Below are 16,135 nucleotides of genomic sequence, written 5' to 3'. Positions count from 1 at the left end.
ATGGGCTAAACAGTACTTGACATCAGGAATGGTGTGAATACCACTCAGCCAGCCACTCGTGTGATTAGGGCAGCGCTTGATTGAAGCGGCAGAAGAGCCGTCTAATCATGGAAATTAAAGGAGTGCCCGTTGAAGGTGGAGAGGTCCTTTTAACCCAATTCACCTTTTGTTGGAGTCAGAAAATATCTCCTCGGAGGATTCCAGCTCAGATGTTTGTTGAAATCTATGGAGGACAGTTTGTGAATGGAAAAAAAACGAGAAAATCAAGACAGAGATGCTGAGGAGAGGCGCACAAACACAAAATAGTGAACACAAAGGAGCGGAGGGGTCTTTCAATTACGATTATGCATGTTTTAGCCAAAAAACAAACAAAAAAAAACCTGTGATGTTTTTTTTAGGACATAGTTGCTGCAGAGCGGCAGTAGTTCATTACAAATTTGCCTCTTGGCACAGAGCAACCCTACCCCCTTTACCCAGAGCTTGTGGCTGGCCCAGCGTCACAAATACAATCTTTTTCAGACTGTATTTTTTCGTCTGCTCCCGATTTTACAATGATTTGAGTAAATACTCAGAAATGCAATTTAGAGATTAATTTTCTTCCTCCATCATCAGAAAAATGCCACAAGAACATTTTAAGAACACAAAAAAACCCATCCTAACCGCCAGCGATTATAGGCTTCTTCATTGTTCATGTATCTGGTACAAAAATAACTCTCGATTTCCCTCCTTATTCTCTCAGTTCTAAACCATCAGGAAAACAGCTGAGGATCCGGAGTTGGAATCACCGCCGCCGAGACAGCGACTCTGACTGCCATGTGAACGGCTTGGGCAATTAAAACCATTGTGGCAGATTTTAGACACAAAGCTAATGAGCTAAACTCCTCAGAGTGAAAATGCCATTAGGGGATCCTAATGGGACTCATTTCCTGAGTAACAAAACAAATTCTAAGCTGTTGGATATGAGCTACGCCGCTTCCCTGGCTCCACATCGACACACAATTGTTTTTTTTGATTAATACTGTTTGTTTACATGAAGACACCGAGAGTCGACTCCCCTGCAGTGCCGCAAACTCCACACCATGGTAGGACGTTTGATTAGTTAATGGCTGTGAAAGCAGGACGGCTGGAGAACAGTGAGGAGGGTGGAGTTAGACCGATTTTAGGCATCTTTGTTGGGCAAAACCAACAAACCCAAATGGTTAAAAACAAGAAATTAGCACTCAGTTGGTACCAAGATGCTCACTTTTCACATTTATTGCAACATGGTTTGATAATTGAGCAGAACAAGATCATAGTGGGCGTAGAAAAGAGAAGCAACAGGAATTTAAGGCAGTAAATAAAATTTTTTAGACAATTTTTTAATAGCGTTTTGACCTTGTCTATGTATTTTATTTTATATTGTCTCTGCATATTTGATCTTTAGTTATGAAACAAAAAAAACTTTTTGAGTAAAAAATGCCAACATTATTGGATATTTATTCCAGTTTAAAATGAAGAATATCTGTCATTTCAAGCCTTTCAACAAAAAATTGTTAAAATAATAAAGCAAATTGTAAAATACCAATAAAAAGGGTCAAAAAGGCCCTGGACAAAAATTAATTTAGGCAAAAACCAATAAAAAAACAACTATTTTTTTTCAAAAGCCACTGTTTGCGTTTATCGCAAACAGATATGAGCACCAAACATTTCAATGTTAACCATGAGTCAGCGGAACAGGACAATGACTCAAATGCGGTTTTTGAGAAATACAAGACAGAAATAAAACAACCCGTCAAGTGCCAGCATAACCCGTTACAGCACTGAGACGTTAACAAAAAGTTTAAAAAATCCAAGCTGCTCTATTCAAGAATTTGAATTTCACTCCAATTATGGTTTTTCAAAGTGGTCTTTTATTTAAGATAATGCCATTTTAGCCAAAATCCCAAAAATCTATTCTTTTCTAGGACATGGGCAGGACCCGAAGCAACCCCGCCCCCATTCCCCTTTTGCTGAGAGCTCAGGGCAGAGACGGCGTGTTTTCCCAATGGCATTTTTTCATCTGCTCCTGATTCACAACGTTTTTAATAAAGAAATACTCAGAAACACAAATTTGAGCTTAATTTTCCTTATATTTGTCCTCCATCATCAGAAAAATGCAAGAAGAACTTGTTAAAAACACGGTTTTCCTCAGAGTGGCCCTTTCAGAGTGTAAGCTTGTTGGGTCCTGACGGGACAGGAGCAAACAGAGATGCAACCTTTGTTTACGGGTGAAGGCGGGCTGCTCACCACCGCGCACAAGTCAAGCGAGGCCAGTCGGCACGCATAAATCAGACACCGCCAGGTCGGACACGCCACGCTGCATTTGCAGGACTTTCAACCAAGAGGAGGGAAAAGACCAGAAGGTTATTCCATCCCCAAACCCGCCGCACCGAAGCGCCTCTCCGTAAACGGCTGCAAACCGCGAGGATGACTTTTTACCATCAGATCAGTTCATTTCGCAGCATGAGTTATTACCTCAATAATGTCCCAGAGCGCGTCCTTTAGGGTAATTATCACGGTGACAGTGATGCAGTAGACGTGAGCCGCAGATGGAGACGCTTACCGCCGTTTTACAACTTTTAAAGGAAAAAAAAAAATGGAATGCGGAAATAAAACGCACTGCACTAAGTTTAATTTTTTTTAAAGTGAAAGAAGAGTCTGCTGCAGGCAGTGAGACGAGAGAAACTTACCACAGCCTCTGTATCATAAAAAAGCATTTTATTAGAACAAAATGCTTATTTACAAGGTGGGAGACAGTACATCTGTTAGATAAGACATGAATGTCTTGAACTCAGAGGGGCTAAAGGCAGAACTAAGCCAGCTTGAGAGGACTTTGGTGGTAAAAAAAATAAAAAAAATAGGGTTATTTACAAAAAATATTCCTCATTTGACAGGGAACAGAAACTACATTCAAGTAAAAACAGAAAAAAAAAAAGACTGAAGAAGTAAAAAGAGGAAATTAATCAACATTTGATGCAATAAATTGGCTCAAACTCTCCCATCATGTTCAAAGACAACATCAAACAGTGGATTTTTGCTTTATAAAAATAAATACAAGATAACTAGAGTTCTCAAAAACTGTGAAAACCTGAATTGAGTCCCTTTGACTAATTCAGTGCAACACAAAACCTACACAACATTTCATGGGGTCGTGGTCGCTGCTGTCGCTGCCGCTACTCTCAGAGCCAGGGGTGCCAGGCGGGATCCATGCGGCACAGATTGTCCAGGCTGTTGGCCGCAGCCACCAGCGTGTTCACTTTACTCTCTCCGCCCTCAAACTGGGCCAGGTTGTGGAGGCGGGTCATGATGGCGGTCACGGCCTTTTGGACCAGCAAGACCAGCTGCTGGGAGTCCATGTTCTCGGGCTGGCCGGCTGGAGACAGGGGTATGGAGGTGTCCTCCTGGGTCTTTTTGTGCCACGCGATGATCTCGTCCCGAAGAACGGCCTTCAGGATTCCATCCACCTGACAGAATGGGAACAACATAAGCATTTTTACATCTTTTGATTTTTGTTTGTCTATTTTTGTTTCAATTTCCCCCATTTTTTGTCTATTTTTTAAATGTTTTAAATTTTATATTTTTTGACCACTTTTTTGTACTTTCTAATTTGAATTCTTTATGTTTAATGTTTTGGTTGCCGTTATTTTCATTTTTTTATTGTTTGAATTGTTTTCTATTCTTTTTTATGTATTTCTGCAACATTTTTCTTCCAGTTTTTCAGCATGTTTTTTTCCAATTTATTTAAATGTTTTAAATTTTCTATTTGACATTATGTTTATTTTTTTTCTATTTTCTTAGTATTTCTTTCTTTAGGTTTATTTTTTTCCTTTTTATTGAATTTTCTAATTTTTATTGAAGTTATTTTTTGGGGTTTTAATGAAAGAAAAGCAACAAAAAAAAGTTAAAAATTAACTTTAAAAAGAAATTTCCTCTAACGTTTTCTACAGTTTACATTTTAAATAAATACATTTTCCAACTTTTGAAACTGAAAACCTAAAAGTAGCTTCTTTTATTCCACTAAACACGACAAATATTTATTTCAAATAAAGCTTTGAGCTGTCTTCTGTGCAAACAAAACCTTATTTTAATCCCAGTTTAACACTTAAATGATTTTGTTTAAGTTCCTATTATCATTTAACTGTTTTAACTGTTAAACTAAAATAAAAATAATTTTTTAAGCACAGAAGACAGCTGAAGCTTTATTCTTGACATGTGACCTATGTTTAGACAAATAGTTGGTTTATTTTCAAACACTTTATATGCTACAAATAAACCTTCCTCTTTTTTTCAGAGGTTTTAAGCAAAAGTGTGGACTACTGTGCATTTTATGCAAACCTTTCCTTCCTGTCAAAACTGTTTACTTGATCTCAGCATCGGCGGTTCCTAAAACGCCGCCTCGATCCCGGAGCGTTTGGCGTTCTGATGACTCGGTCAGAATGACAGCAGCAAAACGTCAGAGACCTCCGTTTGGACGAACGTTTCAAACACGCAGATGAAGCGGAGCTTTTTCGGAGCACCCGGCATCGTCATGGAAACCCCTGTAGCGTCGGCAGACCGTTATGGTGACACGAAATATAAATACTTCCAAGCCGCAACTCAGGCCGCCAATCACCGCCTGCCTAGACGCACGCCGCGTTTAGATGACTTCCAGAAGCTCAGCCTTGTTTACACGTTTAGGGCTCCACTATATTTAAGTGGCTGGATGGTAAGTGTTTGTTTTCCGCTGCTTTCCAGGGAAACATCCTTTTCTTGCAACCACAATAAGCGCAGACTTGTGGCAGTGACTGGAGCGGCGCCCATCACTGCTCTCTTGTTTGTTTCCATCTCACGCACTATTGCTTCCTCCACATCAGTCAGCCCGAGCATGAACCGGACCTAAACACAGACGAAACGGCGACCCGGCTGCACACATTTGATGCAAACCTTGTTTCAAGTCTCAAAGAACGTCTGGGAGCTGGGCAGGAAGCTCCAAACCACAGCGTCCCTCACAGACGCTGCAGACTCATCTGACACGAGATGAGATCAACAACAATAATGTGGAGAAAATAATTCCTGTCCTTGCTCTTTATACAACGTTTTTCTCGCATTAAAGATATTTACTGCAGAATTTTAAAAAAACGGCACCAAACTTAACCAACAGGGAGCCGTTCTTCTCCAGCTGCCCTTCAGTTTGTGAAACTGCAGCAAAAATATTCAAAACAATCCAGTTTATGCTTTTATTTGAAGCACAGTTACGATAATTTGATTTTAAACAAACTGAGTTTGAATGAGAACGTAATTATTTTCACTGAAAATAACCGTGAAGCACAGTTAGGATACTTTGACTTTAAACAAACTGAGTTCCAACGAGAACAGAAACAATCATAACATAACATAAAAAATAGAAAAACTATTAACCAAAATAAAAATCTGGTTTAACCAGACTTTAAATAAAAAAAGCTTCTCCAACACATTCAGAAACAAACAGTTCTAACAACTATTACTTTTGTTCTTTTTCATAAATTACTTCAATATGTCCATTTATCATTATAATGACCAAAGACGGCTACATTTTTTTAATTGACGTATAAATTAATATCTCAAACAGATTGGATATCCAGAATATTTGATGTTTTTTGGGCCTTAAGTGTAAATATGTTTAGTTGAGTAGAAACGATTCTCCTCAGGACAAACCTAACCTCTAAGCTCTGTGTCATAAAAAATGGTTTCATCAGTCTGGTGGTGTCATGCTGAGCCTCCGTCTAAAATCATTGAGCAATAAAGTTTTTACAAATGTGAACCGTCAAGTGTCTATGAAACAGATGCTGTTGTGGGTTTTTTTTTTTCCAGGAGACAAAAACGCTAAAATATTTTATTAACTTATTGTTTTTTCTCTTCAGCGTACTGTAATAAAAAAAACACTTAAACCATTTTTTTTTTTACTGCAGGCATGGTTCATTTTCTTTTCTTTTAATGTTTTTACTCTTTTTGATTACTTTTTTTTTACAACTTCAAGGTATCAAAATAAAAATTAAAACCTACTATTAAAAATAAAACATAAAACATTTAAACAAAGACAAGAAAAAATGCATTACAAATCACCTGCATTGGCTAAAAATATATCATGCCAGTAATTTATGTTAAGTAAAATAATTATGTTCAAGGTTAATAAATCGGTTGAGAAGTTTACTGTCGCCGGAGACGGTTCCGGTGTTAAAGGGTGAAAAATACTCCTTTAACCTGCGTTTCATTAACATCTACCTTGAAGTTGGGCTGTGCGAAGCATCGCGCCACAGCAATCATGGAGGCGGTGAGCGGACCCGAGACGCCGATGGTGGTCAGGAACTCGGAGATGTTTGGGGTCAGGCGAAACGGGACGGGGCGGTTGGCGTCCAGGTCGCCTGTGGCGTCGTTGATGTCAAAGCGGAAGTACGAGACGTTCAGCTTGCCCGTGTCCTGAAAACATTGAGGAGGAGACAGAAGTGAGTCTATGAACATCAGGAAGATTTCTTTCCATTCCGTTTCAGAAGAGAATGAGGCTCATGTCTACAAAACGGCTGCGGTTATTGACCTCTGTGACCCAGACACATAACATGTCAAACTATCTGCAGCACAGCATCAATACTTCTCCATTCAGTCCCAGTCTTTGGTCGCTCCCTCGTGACTTCAATATATACCGGCTGGTTTTCATCTCTTAAGCCTGCATTTATGTGCGAGAGGGCCGCTGCACAAGCTGCCATTCCAAAAAGATAAGCTCTCTCATATGAAGGAGTGAGGCGCTCTGACAGCTTTATGGCTGAGCGTTTCATTCCAGCTCCTGCTCGCTCCCCCACCCGTTCTTTTCATCCTCGACTCCCCCCCTTCCTCACCTGCTGCCATTCGCTCCTGCGGAGGGGCCTAAAGGCGGCGGGGCAGAGACAGCAGCAGCTCCCAGGAGGCTCAGATAAGCCGTGCAGAGGGTTCTGTGCAGCACTCTGAATGAGAGGCCGCTGATTAGCTTCATTTGTAGTCTGCTGTGAATGAGTGACGCCGTGTTGGAGTGGGAGCGCGGCGAGTAGGAGCTATGAACCCCGGGGGAGAACTGCGACTGGGAACTTTAGACAAGTGTCGGAGGTGAAAGAAGAATATTCTGAGGGCCCTTTTCTCCATGCAAACCAATAAAGCGACCTGACGTTTTTCAATTTGCATTTATTGTATTTAATTGAGGGTGTGCATTCCAGCAGCAAAGCTAACAGAATTATTCAAATAAATCAGATTTGTTTAACAACCCTTAAAAAATAAACCCATGGCTGGAAAGTTGATGGCATTAAAAATAAACCATTTAGGGTCAAAACTCTACATGAAAATGTGTAGGGTTTTTTAAAAAAAAGAAAGTATTAACTAGATTTAATAGAAAACTTTTCAAGGTTTTCAAAATCATTCCATAATCCCTGTTGTGTTACCTAATTATCAAAATGGATGTTTCACTAAATAAAAATAAGCTTTTCAGTTGAAAAAAACAAGAATTGATTTGTACTAAAAGTGTCAAAAAAGCTACAAGTGGTTTTCATTTTTTGATGATTCAAATTTTTAAGTATTTTATACAAAACTTAAGCAGACTTTTTTTTTTTAAAGAAAATTGAAAATGTGCAGATTTTCTTGTGAAAGAGTAGTTACCAAACTACGTTTAAAACGTGCAGGGCAGTCTAAGAGTTAAGTGTTGTAGGAAGATGTCACAAGTTCCTCTTTATTTATTCATGTTCTATCAGCCATTGTTGAAATGGCCTTTTGACCTCTGGATGGTGAGACGCCACGGCCGTTTAACCTTATGTGTGGTAGATAGAAAAGTCAATAAAATCCACATGAGGGTCACTAACCTGCCTAGCAGTCCAAGCAGCTGCTGACATTTCGATTGAAGATAGCCATCATGCTAAGAAGGTCAAAGAAGGGCTTCAACCCCAGAGTATCTGTTGCAAAGTTATCAAGTCTCTGCTACAACCTCATCAAGTCTCCGTTACAACCTCATCAAGTCTCCGTTACAACCTCATCAAGTCTATTACATCATCAACAGGTGTCTCTTACAAACCTATCTGGACCCAAAAATAACCTCATCAAGTCTCTGTTATGCCGTCACGAAGTCTCTGTTACGACCTCATCAAGTCTCTGTTACGACCTCATCAAGTCTCTGTTACGACCTCATCAAGTCTCTGTTACGACCTCATCAAGTCTCTGTTACGACCTCATCAAGTCTCTGTTACGACCTCATCAAGTCTCTGTTACGACCTCATCAAGTCTCTGTTACGACCTCATCAAGTCTCTGTTACAACCTCATCAAGTCTCTATTACAACCTCATCAAGTCTCTGTTACAACCTCATCAAGTCTCTGTTACAACCTCATCAAGTCTCTGTTACAACCTCATCAAGTCTCTGTTACAACCTCATCAAGTCTCCGTTACAACCTCATCAAGTCTCCGTTACAACCTCATGAAGTCTCTGTTATGCCGTCACGAAGTCTCTGTTACGACCTCGTCAAGTCTCTGTTACGACCTCATCAAGTCTCTGTTACGACCTCATCAAGTCTCTGTTACAACCTCATCAAGTCTCTGTTACAACCTCATCAAGTCTCTGTTACAACCTCATCAAGTCTCTGTTACAACCTCATCAAGTCTCTGTTACAACCTCATCAAGTCTCTGTTACAACCTCATCAAGTCTCTGTTACAACCTCATCAAGTCTCTGTTACAACCTCATCAAGTCTCTGTTATGCCGTCACGAAGTCTCTGTTACGACCTCATCAAGTCTCTGTTACAACCTCATCAAGTCTCTGTTACAACCTCATCAAGTCTCTGTTACAACCTCATCAAGTCTCTGTTACAACCTCATCAAGTCTCTGTTACAACCTCATCAAGTCTCTGTTACAACCTCATCAAGTCTCTGTTACAACCTCATCAAGTCTGTTACAACCTCATCAAGTCTCTGTTACAACCTCATCAAGTCTCTGTTACAACCTCATCAAGTCTCTGTTACAACCTCATCAAGTCTCCGTTACAACCTCATCAAGTCTCCGTTACAACCTCATGAAGTCTCTGTTATGCCGTCACGAAGTCTCTGTTACGACCTCATCAAGTCTCTGTTACGACCTCATCAAGTCTCTGTTACGACCTCATCAAGTCTCTGTTACAACCTCATCAAGTCTCTGTTACAACCTCATCAAGTCTCTGTTACAACCTCATCAAGTCTCTGTTACGACCTCATCAAGTCTCTGTTACAACCTCATCAAGTCTCTGTTACAACCTCATCAAGTCTCTGTTACAACCTCATCAAGTCTCTGTTACGACCTCATCAAGTCTCTGTTACAACCTCATCAAGTCTCTGTTACGACCTCATCAAGTCTCTGTTACGACCTCATCAAGTCTCTGTTACGACCTCATCAAGTCTCTGTTACGACCTCATCAAGTCTCTGTTACGACCTCATCAAGTCTGTTACAACCTCATCAAGTCTCTGTTACAACCTCATCAAGTCTCTGTTACAACCTCATCAAGTCTCTGTTACAACCTCATCAAGTCTCTGTTACAACCTCATCAAGTCTCTGTTACAACCTCATCAAGTCTCTGTTACAACCTCATCAAGTCTCTGTTACAACCTCATCAAGTCTCTGTTACAACCTCATCAAGTCTCTGTTACAACCTCATCAAGTCTCTGTTACAACCTCATCAAGTCTCTGTTACAACCTCATCAAGTCTCTGTTACAACCTCATCAAGTCTCTGTTACAACCTCATCAAGTCTCTGTTACAACCTCATCAAGTCTCCGTTACAACCTCATCAAGTCTCCGTTACAACCTCATCAAGTCTCTGTTACAACCTCATCAAGTCTCCGTTACAACCTCATCAAGTCTCCGTTACAACCTCATCAAGTCTTCGTTACAACCTCATCAAGTCTCCGTTACAACCTCATCAAGTCTCCGTTACAACCTCATCAAGTCTCCGTTACAACCTCATCAAGTCTCCGTTACAACCTCATCAAGTCTCTGTTACAACCTCATCAAGTCTCTGTTACAACCTCATCAAGTCTCTGCTACAACCTCATCAAGTCTCCATTACAACCTCATCAAGTCTGTTACATCCTCAACAGGCGTCTCTTACAAACCTATCTGGCCCCAAAAACAACCTCATCAAGTCTCCATTACAACCTCATCAAGTCTGTTACATCCTCAACAGGCGTCTCTTACAAACCTATCTGGCCCCAAAAACAACCTCATCAAGGCTCCGTTACGACCTCATCAAGTCTCCGCTACAACCTCATCAAGTCTCTGCTACAACCTCATCAAGTCTCTGCTACAACCTCATCAAGTCTCTACTACAACCTCATCAAGTCTCTACTACAACCTCATCCAGCCTCTCGAGCAACCCTGTCCAATATGTGTTACGCTCACGTCAAGTCTCTGTTACAACCTTATCAAGTCTTTTACTTAACTCATCAAGTCTCCGTTACAACCTCATCAAGTCTCCGTTACCACCTTATCAAGTCTCTACTACAACCTGTCCAATATGTGTTACGCTCACGTCAAGTCTCTGTTACAACCTTATCAAGTCTTTTACTTAACTCATCAAGTCTCCGTTACAACCTCATCAAGTCTCCGTTACAACCTTATCAAGTCTCTACTACAACCTGTCCAATATGTGTTACGCTCACGTCAAGTCTCTGTTACAACCTTATCAAGTCTTTTACTTAACTCATCAAGTCTCCGTTACAACCTCATCAAGTCTCTGTCACGCCCTCATTAAGTCTGTTACATCATCAACTGGTGTCTCTCACAAACCTATCTGGTCCCAAAAACAACCTCATCAAGTCTTGTTCTAAAAACTAATCTATTTTCTATTACAACCTCATTTTCTCTCCCTTACAACTTCATCCGCTCTCCATTTATATTTTTCCTTTGCCTTTAAGTCAATTGTAGCTAACTTTTTTTATTTGTAGATCCCTCATCAGCAGGTTTCTGTTTTAGCCTTGTTTGCCTCAATTTTTTGGCTGTGATGTCCTGTCCTTGGCCTGTCTCCATTTGCGTGTGCGTGTTTGTATGTGTGCTCCCTCTACACACCGTAACCCTGTGTCTAATGGGATCTGTGGAGTGGAACAGGCAGAGAGGGGGCTTAATACCAGCGCTTAGCTGCCCAAAGGAAGGCCCGTCAGCAAAGGCCGATTAGGATCGGAGGGGAGAGGTGGCCAACTTGCACAATCATGTTTAATAATGACTTTGAGGAGGCCATCCCTGAACAGCAGAGCAATGTGTGTTCGCTGAAAGGGACAGGCATGCACACACAAACACGAGCCCTTCAAATTGGAACGTCTTTGATAACCGAGCCGAGGCACTGAATATAAGTTCTGTCAAAACAGCCTTTGCAGTGACGGCGGATGACTGACTCATGGGCTCAGCGTGAATGTCACAGGGGAGAATATGATAAGAAGAGGGTAATAGTGATCTCTTAATGCATCTCTGAGTGTGTATATCTATTAAATTAGCCCGTCAAATGGATCCTTCGTGTCCTTGACGGCAGGTTCAACAAGCAGAGGACATGTTTGTGCCTCCTACCTGAGCTATCTGCAGCATCTCAGGGTTCAGCCTGTTGAGATGGAGCATGAACTCTGCCAGGCCGATGAGGGCCAGCTGGATGGTGAACATCTTGCGGAAGGTCCAGTAATCTGTGGCGTTGGGGAAAGTGTGGAGAGCCCACTCCTTCAGCATGCTGCGAGGAACCATGTTGCCCTGAACCTCCTTCAAGATATCCCTGAGAACCTGCCAATCAAGAAGAAAGGAGACATGAGGAATTTCTTTTATTTTTTAATAAAATAACACTTTTTTATAAAGATTCAAAATGTTTCTGAAAACTGTTTTGCACTGGAATCACTAATTATGTCGTACTATTTGTATTTTACTTTATAAAATAGTTAAATATAAGGATAAAGATGATGCACAGAAAGTGTCTGAAAGAGGAGTGGGTGGAACAAAAATCTCATTAATTCCCACCCTTAACCTTACGATGTTGCATTAATACATTTTAAATATTATACAAATATTAATTTGTCATGAAAACAAAAAAAAAGTTAAAGAATTAGAGTGGCATTGTATCTGCCTTCTGCCCTTGCCCCCCTGGTCAGAGCTGCTTGTAACAAATTGCTAAAAAGAATTACACTTTAAAAAAAAAAAAAGTATTCAGTGGGTTAATGAAGGCCCCCCCCCCTCAGCTCAGCTGGGCTAGAAATTGAAAATTTCTGTTTGCATTATCTCCATAGCAACCACTTTGACAAACAGGTCTATGCAACTTTTAGAAGAATTAGCAAAAGTAAATTTTGGGAATTCCTTGGCAAGAGATGCTTTTGGATAACAACGCCCGCATTCCTAATATGTTTATATCCTATGTTATGTCGCTTCGTTCAGCTTGACTAAATGATTCACAAATTCAATTTCCACAATATTCTGGTGGAAAAAAAACAGCGAGCAACGGGAAAACGCACCTTTTACGAGCTCGCCATGCTAATGCCGTTCAAAATCTACAACTTCCAAATCCAAAACCTTTTCCAAAGCAGCTTCCTAATGATGCTCGAGGAGTTACGAGGAGACCGATCGAAATTCCTATTTGTAGCTGGAACTACAGTTGATTTCTCAAGATGGCAGCCTCATCATGAGGTCTAAGGTCCACAAACTTTAGTAATTTTGCAGTTCGTCTTTCAGAAATCACAACAATATGCTTTGGCTAAAGAAATTTGAGCTTTTGGTACAGAAAATTAGTCAGCAAATATTTAAAACTGCTACTTTTACTGTGTTATTGAGTAAACAAGTGTCAACTCAAAAACAATTCTCAAAGAAATTCCAAAAATTAACATTAAAACTGTGTATTTTTCTTCTCCTTTTTCAACTCATTTCTTTTTGGTACAAAAAATAAATAAACATAGCCACAACTGAGGAAAAGTTTTGAATAAATAATCTAGTTTTAAAAGGATAAAGTGGCCTCAGAGCAGCTTAAAGAAGCCAAACCTCCATACCTGGTGGCTGGCCTGCGTGCCTCGAGCTTGCACGGTAGCCAGACGATCATAGTATCGCGAGATGGGGTTGTCATGCTCGATGCCCTTCTTGGCGCAGCGCTGCTTGTAGATTTCCACCAGAGACAGAGACGAGGGGTTGTCCTCTACCAGCCGCATCTGAGGGGACACTGCCACCACTCGGGGCACTGCAGGGACGAAGGCAAGAGGAGAACGTTTGACAGAAATAACATCAAAGCCAACCCCAAGAGGAGAAATGACAGAGTGGTGTGAGAAAATCCATGCTGATGAGGAAAAACAGGAAACATGCAGCTAAGGTTGCTAGCAAACAAATCCTGTTTGCCAAAGACTCAAACCACGGACCCAAACAAAAAACAAAAATACTCCTTTGGGAAAAGCTGGGCTGTAGGCGAGCCGGAGATCCACAGCGAGTGGGGTCAAAGACAGTAAAAGGCCGAACTTTTGGACCAAATCATTATCTGCTAGTCGCGCTGATTGGAAAAGATCAAAAACATTTTTCTATTTTGAGTCCAGTCATACCAGTGAAGAATAGATGCCTCTTGGTCGTCTCCTTCCTCTTCTCCAGACAGGGGTTGAGGAGACGGAGAAGCTGCAGGACCCTCTCCTCCCGGCGAGACTCGGTCAGGCAGGCGTCGTTCATCACCAGGTAAGGGTAGATCTTCCCGTTGTGGCCACGGATGTAGAGGCGGCGAGCAGCCGTGTTGTGTTTCTGAACGATTTCCACCCTGGGCATGAACCTGGACGCAAGTGAAGACCAAACTTAATCCTGGGGAGAAAGAGGGCTCATCGTCTTCCGGTTTGTCCCTTTCGGGGTCACGGGGCTGCTGGAGCCTATCCCAGCCACTTGTGGGCAAAGGCAGGGGACACCCTGGACAGGTTGGCAGTCTGTCGCAGGGTCACATATCATTTTTTTTTTTTTTTTTTTTTTTTTTTTTTTTTTTAACTTGTCCTGTCCAACAACTGGGCAGTCAGATGAGAGCTGAGGGCCTCTTGGGTTGGACATATTTTACTTTAACAAGAGGGGTTATTAATCTTCAGACAAACCAAAGGTATGCCTGAATAAACCCCTTTTGTAATTGAGGCCAACCTTTATTAATTTCAAACATGTCTGAAAATCTTTGGTGTTGGACCGGACGGAAAAGGAAAGAGGGGAAGAAGAGAGAGGGACGCCAGAGAGAGGGGGGGGCAGGAGGGTGAAAACAGGAGGGGAAGGGGGGTAAGACCATGAAGCAGCATAAAGCAACAAGTTTACTGGTTGTTAATCATTACGGTAAGGTTCAAATGTAGTACAAAAAGGGCGGAGCCTGTCCACACACACACTCAAATGTTATAAACACACCTGTTAGTTGCAAAAATGTCCACCTGTCGACATGTACACAAAACAGATAGTGTTCACACGCATACTTATGCCTTAAATCCAACTAATGTGAAATATTTCAGTCATTCAGACATGCAAACTGTTAGTACAAAGGTGAGCTAACACCTGTGCCCAGGTGAGTGTTTATGTTTTTCTAAAATGGATGGTGGAACGTGAAAAGAAGGAGGGAGAGTGCCCAGCCATCCCCACCCCAAGACCCCCACCGCACCAGCAGCGGCAGCCGGAATCCCCCCAACGCCACACGGGAACCGACAGGGAACAACCACCGCCCGGGCGACCAAGCCCGCCACCCAGGCCAGGGCCAGCAGGGCCGCCGCAAGGCCCCCAGAGCCAGAGAGCAGGGAGGCACGGAGGGAGAGAGAGCGCCGCCCCAGCCCGACCAGGAGAGCAGCCCCCCCGCCGCGCCGGGAGAACCCAACGCAGGGCACCACCGGAGAAGGACGCCCACAGCCCCAGACGAGCACCCCACCACCACCCAGGAGTTCCGGGCATCCCCCCGCCCCAACCCCAGGTACGAGCCAGGACCCCCCAAGGGAGACCCGCTCCGCACTCCAGGCAGCCATCCGCCCGGCCCACGGTTGGTCCAGGGAAGAGCGAGGCAGGGGCCCGCCGCCCCCGCCCAGGAGGGGGGAACCCCGGGGAAAAAGGAGGGCCCACAAGGGGTGTTGTAAATATGGCCCGACCAGGCTCGGCCACAGTTGGAAATTTGGCGGGGCCCAGCACTCAGGAGCGAGGACCAGAACCCACCCCCCAGGGACACGAACACCCCCGGCTCAGATGTAATGTGAACCCCCCCACCGCGCGGAGAGAGCACCGCCGGGCCCAGGAAGCCGGCACCCCGGGGACACGGCCGCCGTTGCAAAGGGGCCCGTACCCCCCACCAGGGAAGAGGCAGGGGACAGATGGTCCCAGGTCCCACCTTCCTTGCAAAATGTGTGTGCGTGTATGTGTGTTTGAGAGAGTGTGTGTGTGCATGTGTGTGCGTTTATGTTGGGATGTATATATTGAGGGGGGAGGGGTGTATGTACTAAGGGGGGGTGCAGTTAAAATTGGCGGGTAGGGCACTAAGGGGACATCTCCTGATTACTCACAGTGACGTCCCCTCACCCTCCCCACCAAGGGGCCCTAAATGTCTAAGGTGCGGTTAAAATTGGCGGGTAGGGTGCTAGGAGGACATCTGCTGCTTGCTGGCAGTGATGTCCAAGCACCCCCCCTACCAAGGGCCCTACATGTCTAAGGTGCAAATAAAACCGAAAGAGGGGGGGCCCACTCCATACGGCAACCATAGGAGGGGGGCCACTGCCTTGTAACCCCCCCCCAAGGCCCATCGCAGGCTAAGCCCCCCACCCCCTCATCCTATTATGAGGTTATATGAGGAAGGGGGTAAGTTGGGGACAGCTGATAGACTGTCCCCCGGTGGTCAAACAGCCGTCCCCCGCCCCCCCCCCCAACAAGGGGGCCAGGCCCACCCAGCCCAGGGGCCCCACCCCCGGAGGCGCCGACACCCCAGGCCCAGCACCACCCCCCCCACACAGAGAGAGAGGAGCCAGAAAGCGTTGGCCCCCCCCGGAGCAAGCCCCGGCCCCCACCCCCAATCGCCGGCCCTAGAAGAGCTCTGGTCAGGCCTCGACGGGGCCGAGGCAGCCAACCGGCCGGGGAAACCGCCGATGGCCTCAGCGGAGACCCCGACCCGTCAACCCCCCCTGCCCCGTATCAATAG

At 43.6% G+C, this 16,135-nt stretch overlaps 1 protein-coding gene across 1 annotated transcript in view; it reads right to left on the bottom strand.

Annotated features, from left to right (window-relative positions):
- Positions 1–3,193: 3,193 nt before the first annotated feature.
- Positions 3,194–16,135, bottom strand: part of trrap (transformation/transcription domain-associated protein) — a gene marked incomplete in the record, with an annotated part of 102,376 nt that continues 89,434 nt past the window's right edge. The window contains 7 exon segments of the mRNA NM_001164878.1: positions 3,194–3,482; positions 6,259–6,453; positions 11,569–11,772; positions 13,020–13,204; positions 13,557–13,596; positions 13,655–13,775; positions 13,778–13,791. Of these exon segments, the coding sequence (NP_001158350.1) occupies positions 3,198–3,482; positions 6,259–6,453; positions 11,569–11,772; positions 13,020–13,204; positions 13,557–13,596; positions 13,655–13,775; positions 13,778–13,791 (1,044 nt within the window).

Source organism: Oryzias latipes, chromosome 19 (assembly GCF_053564925.1).
Source record: "Oryzias latipes strain Hd-rR chromosome 19, Olatipes_Hd-rR_3.1".
Taxonomy (NCBI): domain Eukaryota; kingdom Metazoa; phylum Chordata; class Actinopteri; order Beloniformes; family Adrianichthyidae; genus Oryzias; species Oryzias latipes.
The sequence above is the reverse complement of the archived record's forward strand: the minus strand, read 5'-3'. Positions and strand labels throughout refer to the sequence as shown.